Here is a 1599-nt window from a genome sequence, read left to right on the forward strand (position 1 = left end):
CGGGGGGGCCCCCCCGGGGGGCCCGAAGGCCCCCAGAGAGACCCTAAGACCCCCCAACTCAGCTGTGGGGCCCCTCGTGGCCCAGGGGCCCCTGAATGCCTGAGTGCCAATGCGGGGGCCCTAAAACTGGGAAGAAGCTCCTGGAGGGGGGCCCCTGGGGGCCCCTTGATCAAGGGGCCCCCGGGGGCTCCTTGATTGCTGTTCGTGCGTGTCCCTTGGCAGCATGGGTTACTGGGGGCCCCCCATGGAGTCCCTGCTGTGGGGCCCCCAAGGGGCCCCCCTAGTACCCTTTTGGGGGCTCCCCTCACTGCTGCTGCACTCAAGACCTCCTGAAGGGAGCAGCGCCTGGCCCTTGCTGGGGGGCCCCCTGGAGAGGCATAGCCCTTCCCCCGGCTGCAGTGGGGTAGGGGCCCTGGGGTGCCATGGGGGCCCCCCTGGGCCCCATCGGGAGGGGCCCCCCCGGCAGCGACGGGGAGGCGCTCCAGTACATGCTAGGGTTTGCGGGGCCCCCAATATCCCCTGTTTGAGGGTTTATAGTGGCATTAAGAAGATCTTCTTCTCTTTGGGGTCTTTCCTTGACGCCTACAGACACAAATCGAACCCCCCGCCAAACCCTAAACCCTAAACCCTAAACCCTAGGTAACAGCCGCTGAGCGAGCAAAACGCCCATGCAGCAGGAAACGAAACGTCAACACCAATTCTAAACCCTAAACCCTAAACCCTTGACCGTAAATCGAACAACACAGAGCCCCACCTGGGCCCCACGCTCGAGGACCGATGTTTTAGGGTTTGGGGTTTAGGGTTTAGGGTTTAGGCTTACAAACGAGGATGATGCAGCCAATGACAGCGACGGAGCCAAAAACCCCCAAAATGATCCACAAAATTAAAAGGGAAGGCGAAGTGGAATCATCGAAAATTGAAGAAACCGTGGAGCTCATGGAGGTGGTCCCTGCAGCAAACACGCCAATTTAGGGTTAAGGGTTTAGGGTTTAGGAGCACAAGCGGGGCCTGTGCATTAAAAAACTAAGCAGCAAACTGCTGAGGTGCCTATACAGTGCTGAGGTGTCTATACAGCTTTGAGGTGTCTATACATTGCAGTGTCTGTGCAGGTTTGAGGTGTCTGTACACCGCAGCAGTGTCTGCACAGCACTGCGGTGTCTGTACACCGCAGCAGTGTGTGTCCAGCACTGAGGTGTCTGCGCAGGTTCGAGTGTCTGTACAGCTGCGCCCACCGAGTTCGCAGAAGGTTTTGTCGGAGACAGAAAGTCTTTTGAAAGTGCCGCTGCACTTGCAAGCCACACTATTGGGGACTGAGTCGTCGCATGCAGCGTTGAGGGGGCATGCAGCAGCAGCAGCAAAGTCCTGGCAAGTGCATGCAGCAGCAACTGTGGGGTCTGCGCAGGGCTGCTTGTCCACCATTTTCTCGGGTGTACAGACAGCTCCCCCGTTCCACCCCGCGCTGCAGCTCCTTTTTCTGCATGCAAAGTTTTTCGGAGAAACACAAGAAAGTCTGCAGCTCCCGAAGGGCCCCCACTCCCCATAAGCAGCATCTTTGTCTTCACTGGCGATGGTTTCCACCCGCAGCAGCGGCTGCGGCGC

General features: G+C 58.9%; 1 protein-coding gene across 1 annotated transcript; it reads right to left on the reverse strand.

Moving 5' to 3' along the window:
• Positions 1-319: 319 nt before the first annotated feature.
• On the reverse strand, positions 320-1419 carry ETH_00033795 (uncharacterized protein; the record flags this gene model as incomplete). The annotated part of the gene is made up of 3 exons (XM_013380218.1): positions 320-582; positions 821-949; positions 1233-1419. The coding sequence occupies 3 exons, from the start codon at positions 1417-1419 to the stop codon at positions 320-322; spliced, it is 579 nt and encodes a 192-aa protein (XP_013235672.1).
• Between the last annotated feature and the right edge of the window lie 180 nt (positions 1420-1599).

Source organism: Eimeria tenella, genomic scaffold, assembly GCF_000499545.2.
Source record: "Eimeria tenella Houghton genomic scaffold, Eth_scaff4604, whole genome shotgun sequence".
Lineage (NCBI taxonomy): Eukaryota > Apicomplexa > Conoidasida > Eucoccidiorida > Eimeriidae > Eimeria > Eimeria tenella.